Raw genomic sequence first — 23,798 nt, 5'->3', positions numbered from 1 at the left:
TTATCCAGGTGTGTGCCAGGCCAGGTGATCTTTAAAAAAACAGCTCCAGTGTGTCTGGGCTCATACATGTGAATAATGCACACAGTGGCCCATATATCACAATATTAATGAGGGAAACATTCCTCTTTATCGTTGCCATCCACTGTGGGCGCCTAGCAGGGTCATGTGAGCCTGTTTTGCCACTATAAATTATGGTATTACTTTTTTAGGAGGTTAAATTTACTCTCAGTCCATCCCTCCCTTCCTCTCTCGCTCTCCCCCACCCACTGAGTGGCTCCACCCTCCAGCAGATATAAGCCGTGTCCACAAGGTGTGCGTCTGTTATGAGCACATTTCCCAGGGTTCCCTGTGTGGTTGTCTGTCTTCCTGCTTTTCTGCTTTTAGTCTGACTGCAGTGATTATTCCCACATAAAGGCCACTCACAAAGGTAAGCACTGTCCTATTCTCACTTTATCCTGTGTTTCAATTGATTTGATTTTCTGTTAGCAATTTATTTGTGTAATTAATACTCTTTTTTTGTGTGCATCTGCATGAAAGTTGGTTTATTTCCGTTAATTGAGTGTTTGTGCATTGCATGAGCTCCGATGTTATTTCAAAAATGTACTTTGCATCCAATTCGTCCTTCAATTGGTTAATCAAAATGTAGCTTTCAATGTAATTTAGAAGAAATCCACCGAAAATATTTGTTATTGGCTTTAATATTGTCTTACTTAAATGGGATTAGTAACCTCAGCTTTGACAAAAACTTTAAATAGCAGTTCTTATATACAAATATTGCATTGTTATATACAGCACGACAGATAAAATGTTCATAAAAGTTTTCTTATTATTAGAAACGTTTAGAAAACCTTTTTAACTCAAAGATTAGTGTGAGTTTTTTCAGTGACAGAAACAAATGACATTTATTTTTGGCTGTTGGTGGATCTAAAAGGCTTCAATTAAAGTTGCCTTTAGCTGAGAGTTTAGCATCTTGCACATCATCATCCTGCAGAGATGAAGTTAGCCAGGAGTTTCCCACGCTGCTGCATCCCTGGATAGTTTGCTTTCTCCAGAGCTGAAGTATGTGCTGCTCATCCATCTGGGAGGGAAATGTTCACGTGTGTGCCGAAAGCTGAAGCCAAACTGTCAGAAATACGTGATGGGGTAAGAGCAGCAGTTTGGTGAGAAGAGACTGTAGAGCAAACACTGTCTGTGGCTCAGAGCAGCTCTGTCTCCATGGCCTGATTTGCTTTGCAAAACCACTATCTCTGACATTGATCATCTGTTTAGTGCATTTTCAGTCACAGCGACTATAAATAATTGACTTGCTAAAGGAGGAAATCAATTAATTGAATCTATGGATTACATTTTTTTTTACATGATCAGATATTCAGACATATCTAAAGGCTTGAGTTGAGCCTCAGCGATGACTTCACATTAAACATGTTGATATGATGGTTCATTTGGATTTTGTTATTGATAAACACATCCTAATCAGACACTATTGTTTTCCAGAATTGTTAACAGCCATTTATTTATACAAGGAAATCAGAGCCTATCATAGAGACTAAAGTGATTTAGCTGCTCGACTTCAAATTAAAACAATGTAAGGAAAACACATTTTGGGATTGACAAGTGCACCATAGATCTGCCAATGTCCTCAGAAGAATACAATCATACACATAAATAACATTCTGTAAATCATCCAATATTTCTGATCTTGCTTTGTCTCAAACGCCAAATGTGCCAAATAAAGGGGCGAATGCACAAAAAGGAATTCTCCTAGGTCTTTTCTAGGATGAAGATCAGGTATTTTTCTTATATTATGATTACAGTTTTGTAATTGCTGATCTGATCTGTGCGTATGATGTTCACAGACCAAAAGTAAAATACACACTTTGCTGTGTGCAAAAAACCTACAACACATATTTTTAAAGGGTTTCAGTGATCATCATCTAATGACAATTTCTTCCATTCTGATTGCTCTACATCAATGTCCTTCTTTTCTCTCTCTTCTTTATTTATTTCTCAATCATTGCAGAGAATAAAATCAGCGAATGGCCGCAGTGACCTTAGTGTGTGAAAGTCTGTGACGACAGACATAGATGGTAGTGTGCACAAGAAGTAACCTTTCAAATGGAGTGTTTGCTTCACTGTGTGCGCATACAACATTTTAACCTCCTGTATACATTATATTGGAAACTTCAGGAATGCACCGGACAAAAGGAACCAATGAAAAGCAAGAATAATGGTGGGGTAAAGCAAAGGGTCCGAAGTCAACACTTTGCTCATTTAGCTGCACAGCTGTGGCAGTGTGTGTGTGTGTGTGTGTGTGTGTGTGTGTGTGTGTGTGTGTGTGTGTGTGTGTGTGTGTGTGTGTGTGTGTGTGTGTATGTGTGTGTATATGTGTGTGTATATGTGTGTGTGTGTGTGTGTGTGTGTGTGTGTGTGTGTGTGTGTGTGTGTGTGTGTGTGTGTGTGTGTGTGTGTGTGTGTGTGTGTGTGTGTGTGTGTGTGTCTGTGTGTGTCTGTGTGTTTGTTTGACAGAAGACATTTGCAGCTCAACTTGAAGAGGTGTTAATTTTACGAGGTGTGCTTTGTGATAAAAGCTGCATTTAGGGAGGCGAGGAGCTGCCCTTTGTTTTACCTTTTCAATGAGAAACCACAACGTCAGTGCACTTACCAAGATTGAGTGCGTATACTGCTGGCTTAAACATGAATGTGTAAATGGTTTGTGGTCATAAGGAGGAAGGAGTGGTTTGCCAAACATGTTCAGTGGGATTATTTTAAACACTAGCTTTTGGTCAGGCTGAAAGGGAAACTCAAAGACGTAGTTTGACTGAATAAATGAATAGTTTAAGGGCTAAATGCTCCTCTAATGCTTCCTGTGCAAACATAAAGCACAAGCAAACTAAATAAATATGCACGTTTACTCATGTAAAAACAATAAATCCCTTTATGTATATAGATGTTTTGCCCAGAATGTGATTATAACTATTTAACCTGTTAAACCCTGAGCCTGTTTTTCAGGTTTCAGGCTTGAAAATGACATTCCCAGAACAAATGACCATATCTTCCCTTCTAAAAGGGTTAAATTAATAATCTTTTTTCTCAAAGTAATGATAAACCTGTGAGTTGGATGTAGAAAAGTCAGAATCAATATAGATGTTTTTTATTTTAAAGAAAATTCAGATTGAACATGGTAAAAAAACTGTCAATTATAGTGTCCGTCCAAAAAATATGTTGTACTTATAGCGAAAACTAACCTTGGATGATGGATTATTAGACTAAAAGCTTTAGGAATCCAAAGTACAACATATACTACATATACCCTGTATCAAGATTGATGCAAAACAAGTGATATTTGACCTTTTTAGACAGATTTAGCAAAAATAAAACCTCTTCTGGGGCCATTTGGGTGGATTTTCCATATCTCTGGCCCCCCTTGCTGGATTTTGACATGTGACATCTCTTTCTGACCGTCAGAGCCAATGGAATCGAGGGGAACTCCCACATAGTCCTTATTTGTGTGTGTGTGTGTGTGTGTGTGTGTGTGTGTGTGTGTGTGTGTGTGTGTGTGTGTGTGTGTGTGTGTGTGTGTGTGTGTGTGTGTGTGTGTGTGTGAGACTACCGCATTGCCTAGACCGGAAGCAGCAGCCACTCTGGTGGCTACCATTAGCAACTAACTTTTGCTCTCCGATTTTTACATAAAAATGGAATTATGGATTATAAATGAAATACATTTTGTATACAGAGACGTTAAAAACATATGGATTAACCGATTCAGCCGCGTTTTTTCTCGTTTTAATGTCATTGAACACGTCTTTTGATCAGATTGACCGCTACGGTGAGACGATCTCCCTAGAAGCTCCGTAAAGGTACGTGTTGTGATGTCTGTGTTTGCTTCCCCTGTCGCGAGTTCGGATGACTCAGTAATGATACTATATACGTAAATAATCTGTGGAACCTCAGCTTTAATCTGATATCTTGTATGTGCAGCTACGATAAGTAATAAGGGTACTTTTATCTTGAGTTCTGTGCCAATGTCCGTTAGCATTTTTCGCTAAGGGGTAATTTAGATGCTACTTATGAGACTTGTGTTTTGTTTTGGTAAAAATTAGGGCCGGGACTTTAACGCGTTAATTAAGATTAATTAATCACACAAAAATTAACGCGTTAAAAAAATTAACGCATTTTAATCGCACTTATTTTTGCACCGCGGAACGTTTCTCACTGGATGAGTTTCAGGCGTACCGATTATACTGGAGCACCAACTAACGTTCATGACTTCAGACAACAACAAACCACAGTGAACAACAGTGGGAAATGTTGTTTTAAAAAACGGACGGATGGAAGCGTCGATAAGAGCACGGTTGTGTGCAAATTATTCAAAAAGGAATTCGCATATCACCGCAGCACATCAAGCCTCAAGTATCACCTCAATGCAAAACATATAGCAGCTAGCGTGGACGTTAGCCTCTTTAATCGCGTTCACACCAAAAAGAGCCGGTACTAAAATTAGTTAATGAGAACCTTTTTACCCCCACGAAAGTCCCTGCTAGAGAGCTGGGACTTTCGTACGGCTCTCTTGTGAGAAAAGAGCTATATTTCTGATTGGCTGGGCGGATTGCAAACCACGCCCCGTAAAACTCCCAAAAAGTTTTGTGAAGCCGCCATTTTATTATCCTCGCATTAGCATTATTAGCATTAGCCCAGCGCAGAAACGCAGAGAGACTAACTTATGGCAACACAAAATAAAACATGGGAGCGGTGGAGATGAGGAGGTGTCGGCGTTCTGGCGATTTACTCGGAAGGCTGCTGGGACTCCCAGCAGCTTCTACTGAAGCCAGTCCCTAACTCAGGGGACTTCCGGCCGGGGACTTTGGGCGGCAGTATACGCCGTGAAGTGGTTTGCGGCCTGCCAGTAAACCCAAAGCAGAAGAAGAAGAAGTGACGTCAGCGGCTTCATTTGTCTAATCCACCCCCAGGTGGGAAAAGTACTGCGGTGTGAATGCGCCTAATGGTATACTAAAATCCATGTGAAAAAAATTGCTTCTCACTGTTCTCAGGTCAAATATTTATATGTGATTAAAAATGCGATTAATTTCGATTAATTAATTACAAAGCCTCTAATTAATTAGATTAATTTTTTTAATCGAGTCCCGGCCCTAGTAAAAATGGTTTGTATCGTCAGTTAGCTGAGATTATTTCCGTTAATCTGGTATAACACATTAATAGGTTCACTTCTTAAATATTAAGATCCCCTGAGACACAGTGTCGTGAAAAAAAAAAACAGGGTCCCCGCCGACGGGGACCTTGGGGTTTAACCTTTATATACAGTCTATGGGTTTAACAGGCATCTCACATTTCATCCCTAGTACTGTACTTTTCTGTGGTGCATGTCTCTGCTCTGAGGTTCAAAGAGACACGCAGTCCTCCATGGCAGTCTGCAAGGTCACCGAGTCTCTTCAGGTCACTGGACCGGGATGTTTCCAAAGGGAGACACAGGGCCAGCGAGGGCAAATATAAAAATATGAGGCAAAGGTGAGGAAGGTGCAGAACAGGCACATCTCTGTTCACTCAGAGGCTCAGGAAGAAAGGGAGACGGTGGGAAGAGAGACGTCTGAATCTGACAGCAGAGAGAGAATAGACAGATGTGTCTGGTAACAGAGCGCTGATATTTCCATCTGGAGAGGTTAAAGCTGCTCTTTTTGAGGAAAAAAAGTTGGCCGTCCTGTCCCATCAGCTGAGCTCTGTCGCTGTGTGTGTGAGTGTAGGTGCGTGGGTTTGTGCATGAGCAATTTGAATTCAGGACACCAGAGACAGGTGTGTTTCCATGAGTGAGGAATCTGCCAAAAGCGGCTCTCAATCATTATCTGTATCTCTTCTTATGTTCCTGTCCAACATTGTTGAGTGTTGACCAGTAGCGTAGGCAGAAATGTACTTTAGGGTGGGCCTGTAAAAAATAGGGTGGGCCAGATCTTTCTTCTGCGCATCAGAAGCTAACAACAATCCCCGCTGGTACCGGTCGCAGATTACTTTTAGAATACATTTGGAATACTTTCTTTTTCCATAACAGATGGGTATGTTTTGGTGAACAGGAGACACATATTTTACTGTTTTAATGGCTTATCAAGAGCACAAACACAACATATTGGTGTCATTCTGGACAGCTCTCTCATCTGCACCACACATAAAAAACATCACCCGGACTGCATTCTTTGTACTGTCTTAAAACCTTTCCTTAGAATATGTTATGAATTGTAAGGTGTCCTTGGGTGCTTTGAAAGGTGCCCCTAAATAGAATGAATCATCATTATTATTTATTATTATTATCTGAAACGATGTAATAACTTTTAAAACTTGTTCCAGTCACTTGCCCCATGCATTCAGCAGCATTCAGCATTCAGCATTCACTTTAATTTTATCCCGTTATAAATGTCATAATTTCGAGAATAAAGAAATTCTACATACACGTTCACATTTTATCTAACCATCTCCGTTTCTAACTTTCAATATATTTTAAAAGAGATCTCTCTCTCTCTCTCTCTCTCTCTCTCTCTCTCTCTCTCTCTCTCTCTCTCTCTCTCTCTCTCTCTCTCTCTCTCTCTCTCTCTCTCTCTCTCTCTATCTCTCTCTCTCTCTCTCTCTCTATCTCTCTCTCTATCTCTCATCTGCGTGCGGGGGCGGGGCCTCACAGACACGACGCATCTCTCTCTCACTCACACTCACAGACATGCTGCAGCGCTGTTCAGTGTGCACACAGTTCTGCCGGTAATGAATATTAGGAAACTTTTCCTCCAATAAGTATTCCAAAATGTATTCACTTCAGGTTTACGAAAGTAACTGTAATCAGATTACTCGTTTTTCAAATGTAACGCCAGCTGAATACACTTGATTTTTGTATTCTGATTACGTAACGCCATTACATGTAGCCGTTACAACCCAACCCTGTGTATATCTTTCCGGACTGTCCACCAGCAGATGAAAAATACCCACCTCTCCGCCTCTTCCAAGGGACGAGGGAACAGTGCGGCAGAGTTTCCGTTAAAACATGTTTTCTTCTGACAGCCCAGCAGCAGGAGACGTGGGGAGAGGGAGGCGGAGCTATTTAATCGTTATCAGAAAATGATCGTATAGATCGCTGCTAGATGAGGGCAGTGTGGGCTCTTCTTGGAGTCTGGCTTTTTAAAAAAAACCAAAGTTCATTAGTGAACTTTGAGCCATCATTTATTTTGCAGGCAGCTCTCTGCCTCTCTCACGTTATTATGGCGCGCGCCGGAACCAACAATCAGTTTTACCGTAAATGAGTTTGGTTCAGAGGATAACACACATACAACATTCATTAAATTCGATATTTGTTCACTTTAATTTCACTTTGAATGATTGGATATTCTCAATGGGTGAATACATTTTTTTATAATAATAATAAAATAATTAAAATGACATCAAAGCTTTCTCAGAGTGGGCCAATGAGTAAACTGGTTGGGCCTGGGCCCACCCTGGCCCTATGGTGGCTACGCCACTGGTGTTGACGTGTACGATGAAAGTTTCAGCAAAGTACAAAGAAATTTAACTTTTACATTTATCACACCATGCTGCATGCATGTGGGTTTCACAGCAGTATTACAGCAGACACACACTGTAAAATGTTTGGCTGTACAATTACAGTAAATTACTGGCTACTAGTTGCTGTACACTGTAAATATTTCACAGTAATTGACTGTAGATATTTCACAGTAATTTACTGTAGATATTTTACAGTAAATTAAAATAAAAGTACAACTAGTACTGTGACTTTACAGTTACCATGCCCATGGAATTACTGTGATATAGCAGTACATAGCTGTGGTATTATGGTACCATGATGTACATAAATTACAGTAATTACTTGTATTTTCACACTTTTACTGTAGAAGTAATGTAACACAGCCAGTAATTTACTGTAAATATAAAAATGTAAATAATACGATATTATATTGTAAATCTGACTAGTTAACTGGGATTTGACCATAACTACACAATTCAATCAGCTCAATCAACAAAGAAAAACAAAGAAAATGCCCATTTTAACTTTGTAATACTCCATTGAAGTGCAAAGTACATTTCACAGTGTCTTGGACATGTTGTTACGGCCCCAACCTCTACTCCGCGGTAGTGGCTCGTGCTGAGACCCGCAACATGAAAGAATACACGCAATAACCGGTACTTGGTAACGAGCATTTATTGATAATCAGCCGTTTGCTCACACAAGCGAAACGGGAAACAAAAAGAGGTCTGGAGGACTGGCCAAAAGGAACAAACAGAAGGAGGGAACCCGAGCCAGCCACACCACTACGAAGCAGGATTTTCGCTTAGCCGCCTAACTTCAGGGAAAACTCGGGGTTTCCGGTCCTACGAAGCTGGTTCTCTTTTTAGCAGGCTAGATCTCCATGGTAACTTATGCTGTGCGGCTAACCTGGGGGGTATACTATGAAGCAGGATTTTCGTTTAGCAAGATAACTTCTGGGATTTCCGGTACTAAGAAGCTGGTTCACTTTTTAGCGGGCTAGATCTCCATGGTGACTTATCCTGGAACCATAGTCTGTGCTCCGAAGCAGGATAGGTTCCAGGATAAGAGATCAACTCAGCGAAAGCACCACGCCTGCTGACCAATCTCAGTGTGCGGAGGAAATACAGTTTAAACTGCCGTTGCAGGAAAGACGGCCGGCCAAAATCACCGACTGTGTGAACGTGAAAATGAATAGAACATCACCTCCCATCTTCAGAGCAATCGGACTATTATAACTATTATACTATTATGTTAAGAAAGCTTAATTAAATATCTGCCACAACATAAGTAACCGGATCAAAGTAACATTACGTTGCCTACAGTCCGCGGCACTGTGAGTGCAGACGTCGATGTGTCCCATTATCATTCATATCACATCATAAATATCACATCATAATGTATCATATATTTCCTTATCTGAGTCAGCTGAGCCCTATCTGGCCGTGCAACACTCACAGTGTCACATACTGTATGCATAAGTATTATTTTAAGCAACACATTAAGTTGACGAAACACTCGATTCAAATGTAATTAAAGTCAGATCCACTCGTGTCTTGGACGGGGCAGTGATATCATAAACCTGTTAATGTACGCATTCAAACACTTTTTCTTTTACCAGCTGTATTCACCTTGCAGGTGCAGCTATGTGGCTTTTATCCTGGAAAAAGTGTTTAAGTCATGGATGTTTAAAGTTGAACTTCTTCATATTTGACTAATATTATAGTTGACTTTTCATTCAGAATGTATGACGCTGCGCTGTGAGTACGCTTGTCCATGTTTGTGATTGGTCGAATGCTCCAAATACCACCCCTTTCATGTGAACGCGCACCTAACTAGATAGGCCACGGCTGGCTTGAGCGATCTACTTGATAACCCGCGTCGTAGTACAGTTTAGCGAGAGCGCGTATGTTTTGGATTAGGCCAACCGGCTAACTCAAACATATCTAGGTTAGGTTGAACCAGCTTCGTAGTACAGGCCTCTGGTCCTCCAGGCTAAACATACACATCTGCAAAAATATGGCCTACAGCTCAAAATGGCAAAGAGGTATAAGGAGAGTATCTCCCGGCATTAGGATAAGCGAGATATCCTTCTCCTCTACAGCTTCTCTTTATATATACACGGCTGAGTGGCATTTGGAACACCTGGGCAGAGGCGGAGCCAGGGCAGACCAGGTGCAGAAAACAAGGAGGGGAGCACGTAACACATGTCTACACAGACATCCACTCGAAGTCAACAATTTTCTGAAGAATGTGCTGACATGGGGGTTCAAATTGCCATGCCTCTTTTTGGCTTTCGAGCCCGTCTCAGGGTTAATGCCCAGGAAGCACCTGAAAACAAAAAGCCAAGACAACAATTTCAATTTTACATAGATGTATATGTTGCATAGTTTATTTTAAGGCACATGCAGCGGTGCCCCTTTCAATTTAAGTAAAACCTGCACCAAAGAAATAAATTAGTATTTAAAGCCAAGCAAGAGCGATAAAAGCAAGAAAATCACTTAATTTGTTGTGTTATCACAGAGGATGGTCTGAATACAGTATTTTACTGTGAAATAATACAGTAACATGTTGTGAAATCCTGGTAATCATTTATCCTGTACATTCACAGTAATTAACTGTGCCTGCATTGATTTCACTGTGAAATTCAAAATGATGACAGTATTATATTGTGAACATTACAGGTAAATACTGTAAAGTGGTAAAACAGTAATTTATTGTAAAATTTTACAGCTAAATATTGTGAAATCATGGTAATATTTTACAGTGCAGTGACAATATGAATGCAGGCTTTCCTCGTTTTTTTCTCAAAAATCAACCAAATCTCTGTCCTTCCATCAAAGATATGATTATTTCCAAGCATTTAAACTTGACTGAATAATGTTGTTTGATTCTGTATGTTGCAATAAGCCCATTTAAGACGGTTGCATTTCTTCATCAGGTTTTAGGCTTCCTTCACGTGTTCACATATATAATAATATTGTGTAAATAATCCAATATTTAGGATCTGGCTTTGTCTCACTCCCAACCCCCAAACACACAAATCGTTTGCCAAAAAGAGAGAAAACACACAATAGAAGAGTTGAATTTAAATTCGACTGATAGCATTTGTATTTTGTGTTATCACGTTTTCCATAGATATAGCGATTGATAATCTTGTGATGAAACTCTGTAATTGGGACATCTGAACATTTTAAAAATTCCCTCACTACCTCCCTCCAATCATGTAATTCAGTCTATGGTAAATCAGAATTACAGAGGAAGCTGAGGTTCATTTACCATATTGTACTTTGGATAGTCTTATAGTTTTTCTTACACATTTGTTCAGGGGTTGCCAGCTGCTGCGGTTTTAATGAGATTCTGGAGATCGCACCTTGTATAAATCGCAGTAGTCGACACCCAAGCTTTTACTGGGCGAAAGTTGACTCAGCAAAAACCACATCTTACAGACACATGATGCCGATGAGTCTTCTCACACTGCACACCTGACAGACAATTTACTGTGTTTGGTTTACCTATTATGACAAAACATATGCACATCTGGATGTAGTCAGGGAAACAGGGGGAAACACATGCACACACGTTACATTCAATGTAGACTACTTTGAGGTTTGCTTATTTTTGAGAGTGTCTGGGCCAGGGAGGACATGCTGAGAGCTCAGTGGTGTATGACCAGACACACATGATTTGGCAGCAGATGTTGAAAAATTAGGATTCAGACCGCAGATATTTGTACATCCATTTCCCCCTGGGCTGTGGTCACACAGTTGATGTGTGGGCCTACACTTGATTGATAGGACCTACTAAAGGTGATGGATGTAGTTTGAAAGTTGTACGATATGTAGATTATTTATTTTTCACTGTGCAACTGTTTAAGCTTAAATACTGTACAAAGATCATGGTCTGAACACATTTGGTAACACTTCTTTTAAAGCAACACTAGCGGCATGTAGGGATGAAATACCTCCGTGGATGGATGACTGAGTTTAATGGTTCCTATATGATTAATCATGATGGATTTGGTGATCCTCTGACTCTTTCTCTGGTGTCATCATCTGGTCAAGATGTTAATCGGTGGAAACTTTGGTTCATATAATTACTAGTAAAGCTAATGGCGTTCCCATCATATGTTCTTTGTGTTTAATGCTTATTGGTTAATGTAAGCGCTCTCACCTGCTAAAAAGATGAGATGCTGAACATGGTAACATAAGCATCAGCATTTTAGCATTAACATTTTGAAAATGTAAGCACCTTGGCGTTATTTAGTTCACAGAGTCACTAACTTGTAAAACTGGCTGCTAGCATGGCAGTAGTCCAGTGCTTCTCAAAGTGTGGTCCGCGGACCACTGGTGGTCCGTGAGCGCCCCCTAGTGGTCCGTGAGTATATTGGTACAATTTCAAATTTTAAATAAAGTAATAAATTAAAGTTTTACGCACTCTCGCGGGAATATCTCCGCAATGGAGCCAGCTTATGTTTCACTTATAGCCCAGCGCAACACCTTCATCACACATGTTGCCACTTGTTTGTACCATTTTCAGGCGATTTGTAATCTGTTCTAGAAAAACGATGTGATTTTGGATATTTGTGGAGTTAGGTGGTCCGTGAGTGTTTTTTTATTGGTTAAGTGGTCCTTGGTATGAAAAAGTTTAAGAAACACTGCCATAGACTCTTGTGTGAAATAAAAACGAAAAATGTAACTATACAAACCAGGCAAATATCAGAGCAATGCAAAGCAAATGTAACATTTGTGCACACTTATCAGGTTATTGCTCTTCAGAAACAGTTTCAGCTTGTTTTCCAAGTTGTTATCCATAATTGCACAAATATATGTTAATTCAACATGACACATACACATTGCACAGTGTGTGTGCTTTTCTTTTGTCTTCAAGTTATGTGTATGTGTGTATTTTCCTGCCTTATCAAATCAAGTTTTATTTATATAGCACATTTATAAACGATTTTTGGCCGAGCCAAATTGCTGTACATATAATAAAAATAGCCTACAGTAGAGACACTTTACAGCAAATACAACAGCACAGATTGTTCAGAATATCAGTATGAGAAAAACGACACCCTCTGTCCTTAGACCCTCACATCGTACAAGGAAAAACTTCCAGAGAAAACCCCACAGTTTAAGGGGAAACAATGGGAGAAACCTCAGGGAGAGCAACAGAGGAGGGATCCCTCTCCCAGGACGGACAGACGTGCAATAGATGCCGTGTGTAAATCGAAGAGATAATACATTTTACAGCGTAGGTAGACCGAATGTTAGGAAATGCATGTGTCTGTAATAAGAAGATGAATCCACGAGGATGTCAGCTACAATCCTGTGGGAGCCATCAGGGAAGCAGCATGACGAGACCCAAGGCAGGACCGCAGAGACAGGTTCAGCCACGACCCGAAGTCCACGACTTAATCCAGAACGCAGGATAGGGGATCCAAGACACAGGACTACAGCAAGAGGATCTGCCTCGACTCCGGTTCCCGGCGTAGATATAGATACAAAACAAGAAAAAAGATTTGGCTGGGTTAATCGGAACAAGAGAATACACAGACACAGACAGAGAGGGAAAAGGTAATTGGATAAAAGTTATTCTTGATAACCCTCTAGAAAGATCTCATGAACTTCCCCACTCAATCTATCAAGACCCGAGCAGTTCTATTAGATATAGGATAAGAAACAGAGATAGGGAGCACAACAACCTATCTCTTCGTCAGATGAACAAACAAAGTATGGAGTGTGTGTGAACTGAATGGGTGATATCTGAAATTGTAGAACATGGTTGGTGTTCCTGATTGTCATTGTTACAAATGACTTCTTGTCATTAGAAAGACATCAATAAACAAGATAAATCGTTTTTTACACAAACATGCGCAAAATTACACTTTAAATCTCACAAATACCTTACTCACAGCAACATTTATATGTGACTTCATGTCTGGCATCATTAAGGATGACACTCACGTTTTTAAAAGGAAAGTTAATTTGGCACAATAGACTTCTTTATAGTCTCATTGGTTTAAATGCATGCTTCATTTAAAACATGGAAACTTGTTAGCTAATGTTTGAGTCAGATGTCTGAAAGTGGCCATGCTGTGTGAACAAGTCACTCTGGAGGCAACACTTATGTAGAATAACGTGTTGGAGAAAAGCTCCTCCATGACATCGTAACGGTGTTGCTATGTGACGCTGAACAGTCCCCCGTTGTACGGCCCCTCTGATCTGAGGCCATACAAATCTGTCGGATTATTTCCAACCCCTTAATAAACACATACATACATACATACATACATACATACATACATACATACATACATACATACATACATACATACATACATACATACATACATACATACATACATCCATACATACACACACACACACACACACACACACACACACACACACACATACACACACACACACACACACACACATACCGACACCATGCTGGGACGTTCCAAAGAAGCAGTAAAACTGTCCTATTTATTTTCTTAAAGCTTTTAATATATATGTAATATTACGCATCACTGTATTCTCAAATGTAACTTTTCATATTTACATGTTCAGTTAATTCTGTAAATATGTGTTATGCAAGTCAAATAAAACCCTAGTTATACAATGTACAATCACAGGAAGTTTTTAAAAAGAGTGTAAATCACGTACCTTCTGTAAGTGGAGAAAAGTCTGAAATCAACCCTGAGCTGGTCAAATGCTCATAAACAATGTTTATTGAGCATGCACATACATTTCAATAGTGATTTGGATAGATTTATAGATCAAAAGGGATTTTGATAATAATGTCATCCTGTCAATAAGGGAAAGTTTAGCTCCTTTTTCCACAAACATTGTTGCCTTGAAATGCTTTTGTTCCGTTTCTTTACTTGTTGGCAAAAATGTGTCTGAATATTTTAACCTGAAAAATGCTAGGATCAGGGAACCTTTTTCTTCTATAACCCTCACCTGTTAGAAGTATTTCATTCGTAATCTTTTGGATCAAAGCATTATACATTTTTATACCTTTTTATTTATTTTCATTACCTTTTTTTTCCTACCATCTCCTAATAGTAATTGTTTTCCTACTACTGTCAGTTGTGGGAACTTTAACACAGAATTTTTTTTTTTTGAAGCTCAGGTTGTCACACATCAACTCATTTCCTTCACTTCTCTATTGTCTATCAACCTCATAATGTTGATTAGGATACTGGGAATAGACCAAAGCTTACTCCCAGTGGGCAAACTTAGGTCCCGGTTCTTATTGGGAAAAGCAGCAGTCCTCCACGGCCTTTGGCATGTCTGGCTCCTGTCACTGTGGAAACAAGCTGGGCTTATTTGAAAGGCCAGCTCTCATCGGGGGAGAAAGTGGCACGGCCATGTCAAAATCACCAGTCCAATGAGAAAAGGTCAAAGAGCGGAAAAGATCCAAAGAGCCAGTGATGGAGTGGACACTTAGGATGCGGTTCAGGATGCGAATTAGAAGAACCACGGATGAGCTGGCTGTAATAAAATGAGTGTGGCAGGAGATGCAAGACTGGGATGGAAATGGCACTTATAAAGAAAAACTGAAGAGTAGCCACTCAGAGGAGCAGCTTATGGTGAGGTATTCACTGGCTTTGGAGCCAAGGAAAACCTCTTTGACTCGTTCTGTTATTGTCCATTTAAAGCAGACCACAACTTTTGGACCGCAACTTTTTTTTAATATATAATGTATATTTGAGACTTGGGAACTTTCGTACTTCTGACAGGCATCTATAGGTTGCTTTAGATATTCCTCATGAAATACTCAAACCGCCTTCCTGTGTCACATTCCGACTTTTGTGTCGTTAAGGAGATTTCTTTCTTTTTTTTGCCTTTTTTCTGTGTCAGATATCTGACTAAATATGTTGCACTAATGTACGAAGAACAAGAATGTTCCTATTAATACCAGCAGGAGTGGTGTGTGCACACCAGTGAGTTAACTGGAAGGTGGCAGAAATACTTCACATACTTGTAAAAAGAGCAAAAAAAGCAGTGTGTCTGAATACATGTAAATACAAATGTTTCAATATCACATTATTTTGTAGACAGTGTGACAGATTAATTAGTGCACTGGTACTTTAGTATATCTTTAAGTGTATATTTTCAACAGGACATCTTTCAAAATAAATATGTGACTCTTTGTGTGTCTCTCCCTTCTATTCTGTCAGATGAACTTTAATGTAGGGCCAAAATTGAAATGAACACACATTTCAAAGTGTCCTTCTCAGATACAATCGTTTTTAACCTTACAACAGTAATGTACACAACCCCTAACATGTTTACTAAAATAACTAGTAAACATTAAGAGTTCAATCAATCCATCACAAACTATTAACTAGCCCATTTATTCCAAATTGAAGCAGAAAAATACATTTAAAACGTTCAGGTTTATGCCTGCCTGTGTCTGTGATAATACATAGAGTGGATGACACAATGACATAAGCGCAACCGACTCCAAATACTGGTCACAAGTCAGTGCAGCTCCAATGTAAATCCAGCAGAGGGAGACAAACATCCTACTTTGGCAAATGAGATTCTCAAGAAGTGCTAAACCAACACTATACCAATGTTTGATCGACATAGTTAGTAATATACATGAAATGCAGATCCCTCACTCACCTCGTCTTGTCTTCCTTCCATACAGGCCTTGGCCATGCCTCCCCTCCCTTTCTTTCTGACACTGCTACAGCTCGCAATAGTTACTTGTATGACTGCTGGGGCATACTATGGACACAAGCAACACCCTCAGCAATACCAGCCGGTGCAACACCACCAACAAATGGGCAAAGAAGGCTTTCCCCAACAACAGTACCTTGGCAAAGAGGTGCCGTATATGCAGTATCCCCACTACAGGAAGGAGATTCCCCAGATGCCCATGCACAAGGGCAAAGGCAATGCTCATAAAGGAGACGGCTATAATGGGGGCCAAGACAAAGGTGAGAAAATCAAAACATGTACACCCAGTAACCAACAAACTTCCAAAAATATAAATCAGTCTCATCTTGGACAAATGTGACACTACCTGCCAATGAACATTAATGGCACAAAACATGTTTTTTTTTATTGAACCATTGTTGTGTTTTTCTATTTCAACTGAGTGTTCATGTCATGGTCATGTATGCCCTGGCTTAACAATCAAAGCATTGCCTATATATTATCAAATCAATAATTTCCTGTTGAATATTTATCCAGGTCAGACAGTCCCTAGTGGCGCTGAGGGGATTCCCCAAGGAGAGCCTGGCCTAGCCGGGCCACCTGGAGCTGAGGGACCCGCAGGACCTCCTGGACCTTCAGGGAATGGACAGCCCGGACCCGAGGGACGACCAGGACCAATAGGTCCACCAGGGGGGCCTGGAATTGGAAAACTAGGTTTGCCAGGACTTGCAGGCAAGCCAGGAGGAAGTGGTGAGCCTGGACCACAAGGAGAAATGGGCCCTAGGGGTGAGGAAGGGCCAGCTGGGCAGACAGGGCCTCAGGGTCCCCCAGGACCACCTGGGCTGCCAGGAATAGGTAAACCAGGGGGACAGGGATTACCTGGCCAACCAGGTCTCAAGGGAGAGCCAGGTCACAAAGGGTTGCCAGGACTACCAGGATTACCAGGACCCAAAGGAGACAAAGGGATAGGCCAGCCAGGACAACCTGGTCACAAAGGGCTCCCAGGGACCCAAGGACCTGCTGGCCCAAGAGGGCTGCCTGGTTTTGGAAAACCTGGTTTGAATGGGGCACCAGGGCCACTCGGACCATCAGGAGATAAAGGTCATCCTGGGGAGCTAGGACCAGCTGGGCCACCTGGGGAAGGAGGACAGCGTGGCCCACCAGGTCTACCGGGTCATGGAAAACCCGGTCAAAATGGCCTGCCAGGACAGCCAGGCATGCCAGGTGGGAAAGGTCATCCAGGACCACCAGGTCTGCCAGGAAAGCCAGGACTTCCTGGATTTGGTAAACCAGGGTTCCTAGGACCAAAAGGTGATAAAGGTATGGGTGGACAACCTGGACCTTCAGGACCAAAAGGAGATAAAGGCTACGGGGGCCTGCCTGGTATGCTTGGACCACCTGGACCAAATGGTCCACCAGGTCCTCCTGGCCCTCTGGGAACCCCAGGTGGTTTAGGTGCACCTGGTTCTAAAGGAGATTGTGGAGAAGTAGGACCTAACGGGCTTGGAGGAGACCAGGGTAACCCTGGTGCCTCTGGGATACCTGGTAAGGATGGTCTGCCTGGAGATCGTGGAGAGCCAGGACCAAGAGGTCCACCAGGACCGGGTGGAACGAAAGGAGATGGAGGGCATAAAGGTCTACCTGGTAACCCTGGATCTCCAGGACTTCCCGGGCCAAAAGGACAAGGTGGATTACCTGGTGCAGTGGGACCTCAAGGTCCTAAAGGAATCCCTGGAATGGATGGCACTGCAGGACCAATTGGGCCTTCTGGTCTCCCAGGTTTAAAAGGAGATGGCGGTGTTCCTGGTCCACCAGGCATTGCAGGTGAGGGAAATTCGGGTCTTCCTGGTCCCATAGGACCCCAAGGGAAAGAGGGACCATCAGGGCCAACTGGACAACGTGGTCAGCCTGGCCTACCTGGACCACCAGGCCCAACTGGTGCATCGGGTCTGTCCCCTGAGTTCGCTGGAGTGCTCTCTCAAATGGGCCCTGAACTAGATGGTGTTAAGACTGGCGGCTATGGAAAGAAGGGAAAGTATGGAGGCAACGGGGCAGAAGCAATGGGGGCCAGTGGGCTGGAAATGCCAGCGTTCACAGCTGTAATAACCACTCCCTTTCCACCTGTGGGCACTCCAGTCGTCTTTGACAAGCTCTTGTACAATGGTCGCCAAAACTACAACCCGGAAACAGGAATCTTCACCTGTGACATGCCCGGCATTTATTACTTTGCCTACCACGTTCATTGCAAAGGAGCTAATGTCTGGGTGGCTTTAATGAGGAACAATGAGCCAGTGATGTATACATATGATGAATACAAAAAGGGTTTCTTAGATCAAGCATCAGGAAGTGCAGTACTACCTCTACAACCGGGGGACACTGTGTATATTCAGCTGCCCTCAGATCAGGCCTCAGGACTTTATGCTGGACAGTATGTGCACTCCTCATTCTCTGGATATTTGTTATATCCAATGTGAAGCCACAAACTACAGAGATAGAGGTACTTCTATGAGATCAAAGTGGGAGCCTATTTTGTATAATATAAACATTATTATAAACCACCAAAGACTTAGCAGTCTTATATAATGGTAAATCAACAAAATATTGATCTCATCAGCAGAGATGAGAGGACAAATCAGAAGCCTGAAGGTTTGTATGTGCAGCAGCTGTTATACTTTATAGCCTTATAGCAACATAATTTGGAGAATAATGTTTCTTTCTTTTACAGCTTTGAAAATATAATATATAAAAAGGCATTAAAAGAAGAGACAAAAAACGATTTGCATTTTGTACAAACATATGAAAGGGAAGAAGGGTACATGTGAAGTGTATGCAAAAAAACAACAAAAAAAACAATTCTAGTTACGCAAAGCCACATTTTGTTCCTGCACCTCTTCAAAACTGGCAGCTACCCATTGTGGTGAAGAATGTGAAAATATTTCAAAACATGATGGTTTATTCATTACAGTACAACATTTAAAGCTTGTATGCATTCATTCATTATAAATATAAATGTATGATAATTGCAAGCATCTGAAATGATTTATAGGAAAGTAAAGTGTTTACATTAAAGCATTTTGTATAGGTTTTGGAGGTAAACACATTTGTGGTCATAACCAGCAAATTAATCAGTATTAGGAGACGGTTTATTGTATACACACTAATTCAGATTTTTCATGGACCAATCTCTTAATCCCCCATGTGGATTACCAAAAATAATTACATTTACAAATTACAATGTGGGAGCAACCTATATGACTTGTGTAAGCCTCAGCATAATAGGGCCAACTGGTATTGGTGGTGAATTATTTTATGGCAAAAAATGTGCTCTTGAATGAGCACAAAAAATTAGGGAGTCAAAATAAAAAACATCACACCCATGATATATGTGGCTGACTGACAATTGCTCCCATGAGTGAGATTCAATAGGTAAGAATGTAATATTGATCTTATGTTTTAGTTTTTACGTACAGATTTATGGGTGTAAAGAAAAAAAATGTGTGTGCAAAAGTGCAAAGGTCAAACTAACATACCATATTGCCCTGGCCTATGAAAACCACTCCATACGCTATATATTAAAGACGACAAAAACAGTATACGGCTTATCTGTGTCATTCGGTTACCATCATGATCAAATAACTCTGCATTTAGGTTTCTTTCAGAGGGAAATCATGTTGGGAATAAATTCATATGAAATATATTCTTACTTACTCTTTTTATTTAAAATTAAACTGATTGTATTTTGTAACTGTTTTGTAAGATTAATCATGTTTTAGTTTTAACAGCATCCTTGGTGAGCTTCATTTGGTACGTCTTGCTGCCAGGTTTAAAGACAATACAAATACATTTTTATCACAATTAACTCAAAGCAAGTATTGAATGTCGCAGCAATTCATAAGAATGGTTATGTCAATAATTTATTATTTAATCTGCCGATCCCTTGCATGCTATGACAAGGACAAAAAGTATGACAACTTTTAAAGGAAAACTCAATGTATATTTCTTATTTTATCACGGTGCTAATATTGTCGTTGTAACCAAAGATTTAATGTCTTAATTTTTCACTTTTGTTATCACGTGTTTTGTTACCATGTTGTTTTTCTAAATAAAAAATGTTTAAATAAAAAGAATATATGGTTGAAATGTTTTTGCTCACTGTAAGAAGCAACAAGTAACTAAACATTTCAAATAAATGTAGTGGAGTAAAAGGTACAACATTTGCCAAAACAATGTATGAAGTAAAAGTATAAAGTAGCATAATATGAAAATACCCAAGTAAAGTACAAGTACCACTTATTTTTTTTGTAAATGTAGTTTGTTACCAATTAAAATGTTACTCAAATAAATTACAAAAGTATTAGCATCAAAATAGTAAAGTACCAAATGTAAAAATACTCATTATGCAGATTGGCCCATTCCATAATAATATACATTTATTATATGTTTTGATTATTATTATTGATTCATTAATGTGTTTATCAAAGCTGGTAAAGGTGCTAGTTTTAATTACTTTGTATGCTGCAGGGTAGCTTCTGAATTTACTCCAGGTGTAACTATAGGCTTACCTAAGTGTTCATTATATTTCCTATCATTAATCCAAATCTGCAAAGTAACTTCAGTTATTAAATAAATTAAAAAGTACGCGATTTACGTCTAAGATGTAGTGGAGTAGAATAACTAAGTAGCACAAATTGAAATATTCAAGTAAAGTACAAGTGCCTCAAACGTGTACTAATGTACAGTACTTATGTAATGTAAATCTACTTCTACTTCCATTACTGATCATGGTAACTGTAAAACGAGATGCTGATGCTGCGGGGGGAGTTAATCGACTACAGCGCATGCGCAGTGGGGTTTGCAACATCTGTCACCACATCTTTTGTTAGTACAGATTCATTCAACGAGCTCTTCCAAACCTTCCGGAAATACGCAGCAGTAAGGGTAAGCATTGTTAGCTTTTAAGATTTGAAATGGTGTCACACTGTGTTGTTTTTGCTAAATTTAGAAACAAGCCAGTCGTAAGCTACAAAACGTAACTAGATCTGTTTAAAGGTTATGCTGAATTAGCTTAGCTAGCAACAGCAGCTAACACGCTAGCCTGCTTTGATATAACAGCCCAACTAATCTGCCTCTAATTACTCTACTCCACTATTTTTTAAATAGCTGGTAGCACTTTGTTATTAGAAAATCAGATCGGTCTCACGTACTATGGTTGATTTTATGTCATTGCTAACTTGATTTTCTCTTCTGATAGCATCGTGTCTGTGTTGTAACACCTGCCATTTAATCCAGTCTCATGATGTAGTTAAAATGAGCAGACTAACAGTGTAAAATGTTAGGTTTGGGTCTAAAGCAAATACTGGAATCATTAAATAGTCAAATAAACTATTTTGATAATTGGTCGTTTGGGCTGAGTCATTTTCAAGCCAAACGTCTAATCCAGCTTCCTGTTGTGAGGATTTGAAGATGTATTAATATCAATTATATACATTTTAATATCTTCAAAATATATTGGCTTTGGGCTGATGTAAAAAAACAAGCACCTTGTAGATATCACTTTGTAATTTATGAGATTGTCATGGGCTTTTTCATATCATTTTCAAACATAATATAGAACAAATAATAAAAAATGATTGTTGGTTTCGGTCTGTCAAGTGTTGGTTGCTGAAATAAAATGTGTTTTGTCTTTAGGTTTGCCTCAACATGACATCACGTGCTGGTCTCAGACCAGGTGGCACCAATGGAAGTGAATTCAAGTACAAAGAGAGGGTGTCGGTCCCACAATACCAGATGAGGCAAGTACCTGTCATGCATTTCTGATAGTGGCAGTAACAACAAGTATGGCTAACACCTTCTTTATCTGTTATCGGTTTTACAGTGCTCCCATGAAGTCAGAGGTGCGGAAGCTAAACCTGGTCCATTTCCTGCTCTGGCTGCTGGTGGCGGCACAAGTGACTGTCAGCCACTTCAACCTGGTGTCCCATGACATAGTGTCCATGCCGTACCAGTGGGAGTACCCCTACCTGCTCAGCCTCCTGCCACTGTTCTGCAGTGCCCTATCCCTTCCAAAGAACAATATAAGTTACCTGGTCTTATCCATGATCAGCGCAGGGCTGTTCTCTGTGGCACCACTCATTTACGGTGGAATGGAGATGTTTCCAGTGGCGCAGCAGCTCTACCGCCATGGAAAGGCCTACCGTTTCATTTTTGGCTTCTCTGCAGTGACTGTTATGTATCTCATCATGGTGGTTGCTGTTCAAGTACACGGCTGGCAGTTATATTACATGAAGAAGCTGTTAGACTCTTGGTTTGACTCCACTCAGGAAAAGAAGAAGAAGTAATCGAGTGAAAAAGCTGTGACTGGGAAAAAACTGTGTTTTTAACTTAATTTATGAATCTTATTTAAGTCTATTTATAATTAATTAATTTCATGAAACAACATACATTAGAAACCAGTTTCTTCTGTACAGGAACCTGGCTTATTTATTATTTGTTAAAACTCGTTTTATTTTTGTTCATCATAATTTATTTTGAGTGGCAAGAAGACACAATCAGGAGTGGCATCAAAGCAACATCCATAAACATGGAATACCATCTACTTTTCCCCCTTCATCACCAGCTTGAATCTAAACTAAGAAATTGGTCAATTAGGAAAAGGAATGTTAAGTAATCACTCTAAAAATTATGTGAAATGAATTCAAGAATTGCAACTGGGAGTGAGACACTTTTTGTATACCATTTACAGAGCCAGGGCGGTGTACAAACACCAGATTTGTTTTCAGCACACACTGAATATATATTTCTAGCAAGGAGGAGGTTTTTGCTGAATTTGACGAAAATATATTGGATTAGAATTTCTGACCCTACCTTTAAAGGAACTATGTTTATTGCTACAGATGTGCGGATGCTGTTTCTTCTGTAAGTCTACCTCTCATATTACCTCCTTTCCAGAATGCATTTCAGCTATTAAAACATAGAGATGGTGATAAGAATAGCTGTCTGTACTGATATATGTTCATGTTTTCTCATTCAGCATCAGAAAGACAGCTCATTACTCCTGTGTTTCGGAATAAAATATGCATTATAAAGCGTGTTACTGGATATCTTTTTCAAGAAATGTCTCCTTAACATACTGCCCGTTTATTCAGTGTATTATTGAGGATGTTGGAGAGCATCTCCACAGAAGTGTGTGTGATGGTTTGCTGCAAACACTAAACCAGTGTTATTTTTTATTACATTTCTTTGTGCACGTTATTTTTCAGAACATGTATAAGTTATACTTTTAAAAAGTGGTGGGTACAAAATTGGCCTTTTCAAAAAGTGGTGGGGACATGTCCCCAGTGAAAATGACACCTTTGTAGGCTACTTAAGTACTGTACTTGAGTGATGTACTTAGTTACTTTACACCAGTGGTGTAACACTTAAAACTAAGAAGACTTTAGTTACACCAGGAGTAACATAAACAAGCTACCCTGCAGCATACTAAGTAATTAAAACTAGCTGCACCTTTACCAGCTTTGATAAATACATTAATGCATCAATCATTATAATCAAAATATAAAATATATCATTTTGAATTGAGTACATTTGCATAA

At 40.0% G+C, this 23,798-nt stretch overlaps 2 protein-coding genes across 2 annotated transcripts; both read left to right on the top strand.

Moving 5' to 3' along the window:
- Positions 1-296: 296 nt before the first annotated feature.
- Positions 297-19,691, top strand: col8a1a (collagen, type VIII, alpha 1a). The gene is made up of 3 exons (XM_034213804.1): positions 297-427; positions 16,196-16,487; positions 16,744-19,691. The coding sequence occupies exons 2-3, from the start codon at positions 16,205-16,207 to the stop codon at positions 18,678-18,680; spliced, it is 2,220 nt and encodes a 739-aa protein (XP_034069695.1). The 5' UTR covers positions 297-427; positions 16,196-16,204; the 3' UTR covers positions 18,681-19,691.
- A 1,300-nt stretch (positions 19,692-20,991) lies between these two features.
- jagn1a (jagunal homolog 1a) lies at positions 20,992-23,294 on the top strand. The gene is made up of 3 exons (XM_034213689.1): positions 20,992-21,144; positions 21,895-21,998; positions 22,082-23,294. The coding sequence occupies exons 1-3, from the start codon at positions 21,007-21,009 to the stop codon at positions 22,542-22,544; spliced, it is 705 nt and encodes a 234-aa protein (XP_034069580.1). The 5' UTR covers positions 20,992-21,006; the 3' UTR covers positions 22,545-23,294.
- The last annotated feature ends 504 nt before the right edge of the window (positions 23,295-23,798 follow it).

The sequence above is a fragment of the Gymnodraco acuticeps genome, unplaced genomic scaffold (genome assembly GCF_902827175.1).
Source record: "Gymnodraco acuticeps unplaced genomic scaffold, fGymAcu1.1, whole genome shotgun sequence".
NCBI classification, from domain to species: domain Eukaryota; kingdom Metazoa; phylum Chordata; class Actinopteri; order Perciformes; family Bathydraconidae; genus Gymnodraco; species Gymnodraco acuticeps.
Note: the sequence above shows the minus strand (reverse complement) of the source record. Positions and strands in the feature narration are given on the sequence as shown.

Coding starts and splice junctions, on each gene's coding strand:
- col8a1a (XM_034213804.1), top strand. CDS start 16,205: ATGCCTCCCCTCCCTTTCTTTCTGACACTGCTACAGCTCGCAATAGTT. Junction 16,488..16,743: donor TAATGGGGGCCAAGACAAAG/GTGAGAAAATCA, acceptor ATATTTATCCAG/GTCAGACAGTCCCTAGTGGC.
- jagn1a (XM_034213689.1), top strand. CDS start 21,007: ATGCTGATGCTGCGGGGGGAGTTAATCGACTACAGCGCATGCGCAGTG. Junction 21,145..21,894: donor GGAAATACGCAGCAGTAAGG/GTAAGCATTGTT, acceptor TTTTGTCTTTAG/GTTTGCCTCAACATGACATC. Junction 21,999..22,081: donor GTCCCACAATACCAGATGAG/GCAAGTACCTGT, acceptor TCGGTTTTACAG/TGCTCCCATGAAGTCAGAGG.